General features: G+C 36.2%; 1 protein-coding gene across 1 annotated transcript in view; it reads left to right on the top strand.

The window, feature by feature from the left end:
• The first annotated feature begins 1,427 nt into the window (after positions 1-1,427).
• The window catches only part of LOC113804739 (uncharacterized), a 2,640-nt gene continuing 1,567 nt past the window's right edge, over positions 1,428-2,500 (top strand). Inside the window, exon 1 of the mRNA XM_027355630.2 lies at positions 1,428-2,350. Coding sequence (XP_027211431.2) covers positions 2,097-2,350 — 254 coding nt within the window. The 5' untranslated portion in view covers positions 1,428-2,096. The remainder of the gene's footprint in view (positions 2,351-2,500) is intronic.

The raw sequence follows: 2,500 nt of genomic DNA, 5'->3' as shown, positions 1-2,500 counted from the left end.
TATTATTATCATTATCATTATCATCATCATCATTATCACTATCATAATCACCAGCATTATCATCACCATCATCATTATCGCTATAATCATCATCATCATCATCATCAATCATCACCATCATCATTATCGCTACCATCATCATCATTATCATCATTATCAACGTGTAGTAATTTTTATACATAACATACACTGCAGCTCGACCTTTCTGTCCCGAAGTAAGAACACCTGCATTCCTTGGTTGTTAACTTCTTACAAAGACATCTGATAAAATAGGTTAAAAAATCCTAGTACTTCACAAATTCTTATTAATTCCAAGCTTCATCTCCAGACAAATATATTCTTTAATCTGCCTGTAGAAATCACTACATCAACGCATGGTTATTGGATACGTGCTATTAACAACAGTCCAAGAAGGATATACCATAAAAACACAATTTACATAGTTATTTTCACATTCGCGAAATATAGGCCTATTTTTTCTTTCGTCACGTTTCCACGCCAGATAACAGACAGATTAATATTATCTGTTTTCCTAAGATATATGCAGGGATTCGGACGGTTTGTTAAAATTGTGCCAAGCCCGACCCAATATATTAATATATTCGTATAAACAGACATCCCTTATACTCAGAAGTAGATGCATAGCTAATTGATCTATCAAATAAATACACATTTGTGTTTTGTATATGTAGAGTAGATATGTATGTGTAGAATAATAGATATGCATTTATTTCATGTGCATGTGAGTGAAATGGGTGTCTATTGGGTCTGGCCTGGTACAATTTGAACAAAACGACCGACTACCACATGTTTACGCTTATGTTGTTGCCATGTTGATGTGACCACATGACCACATCATATGGCCGATAACTTTGTGTACTCATATTTTCACCTTAACGGTTATTCAGTTTTGAAATTAGTACATTACGTTTCCAAAACAAACCTTTGAAAAATAGGTGAAATGTGATCATCCTCGTGTATTTTTAAAAATCCTTCATACAGTTTTAAAATTTTGTAATGTCTTTATAAATAGCGATTCTAAAGTCACTCTAAGGAAAATCTAACGTATTGCTGCCATGAAGGTTAAGGTATAATCTCAGCGTGACCTCATGTGACCTGAAATATTCAATCTGGTTAGCCAGATGTCGTCTTAATGTGCTCTTATTAATCTAAAATCTTATGCTCTGTTTGAAAATCGGTATTGCAAATACTTGTCCAAATCATACAACTTATCCCTCAAGCTCTGGCAAAGGTAAAGCCAAAGATTTTTGTCCAAATAAGGATAAATTTATGTAGAAAAGCGAGAGAAAGCTGACATGGTAGCGGGCTAGCCATATTTGGGTAGGCGGGCGTCGGCAAGGGACGAGGAGGAAATGGGGAGGGAGCCACCTATTGTCTGACCTCTTGCGGCAGTAGGCTGTGACCCAAGCCCGCAAGCACCACAGAAGGTCCTGCCAGCGCTGACATGGGACATAGATCTTCAAAGTGGCAAAATATTAGCGTTTTTCACATACATGATGTGTGCCCCTCTCTCTCTCTCACCAGGGTTGTTGCAGAGTTGACATTTCCGTGATCGCAACGAGAGAGAGAGAATAAATTTTAAAAAACGAGAATCGACTGAAATAGGCCGACGAAACAGTATCTTTTAAAAGAAAGTGTGAAAAAGATCAAATTAAAATCAGCCGAATAAGGCCAACAAAACAGTTTTTTTTTACAATGAAAATGTAAAAAAGCTCAAATTAAAATCAACTGAAAAAAGCCGACAATATAGTATTTTTCCGAAGAGTGTGAAAAATCATTAAATTAAATTCCAAGGAAAAAGGCCGACGAAATAGTATTTTTTCCAAAAAAAGTGTGAAAAATTCAAATTAAAATAACCGAAAAAGGCCGACGAAACGGTATTAAAAAAAAAACGTGTGAAAAAAAAAATCAAATCAAAATCCAATGAAATAGGCCGACGAAACATTTTTTTTTTTTTTTTTACAAAGAATGTAAAAAAAAAAAAAAAAAATTAAAATCAACCGAAAAAGCCTTACGAAACATTATTTCTCAAAAGAGTGTAACAAAAAAACGAAAAACAAATAAACAAACAAATTATGGACGGTTCCGAATCAACAAAGACCCCAGCGAACGTGACAAATATGGCGGACGACCAAGGGGGAGGAGTCACAGTTCATCCTACACCGACCGCCGCCAACCTGACCCTCGAAGCCACAGCGTCTCCGTCAGCGCCTTCAGTTGACGACGGGACTTGGGTGACAGTGGTGGTTGTGGCGGCCCTTTTGGTGGTCGTGATGACGCTAATGGCTCTGACCTCGGTGTGGGTGGCCAAAGAAATGTGGAAAAGGAAGTAAGTATAGTATGTTCGTTGGTATGCTGGTGATAATATGTGCAGTTAGTATGTTGTTTTGTTTACCGTTAATGTTTTATCAATGTTTCATTGTTATTAGTATTATCATCATCATCAATGTTATTATTAGTAGTATTTTTATGATTATTA

Source organism: Penaeus vannamei, chromosome 19 (assembly GCF_042767895.1).
Source record: "Penaeus vannamei isolate JL-2024 chromosome 19, ASM4276789v1, whole genome shotgun sequence".
NCBI classification, from domain to species: Eukaryota; Metazoa; Arthropoda; class Malacostraca; order Decapoda; family Penaeidae; genus Penaeus; species Penaeus vannamei.
This window is presented reverse-complemented; position numbering and strand designations above follow the sequence as displayed.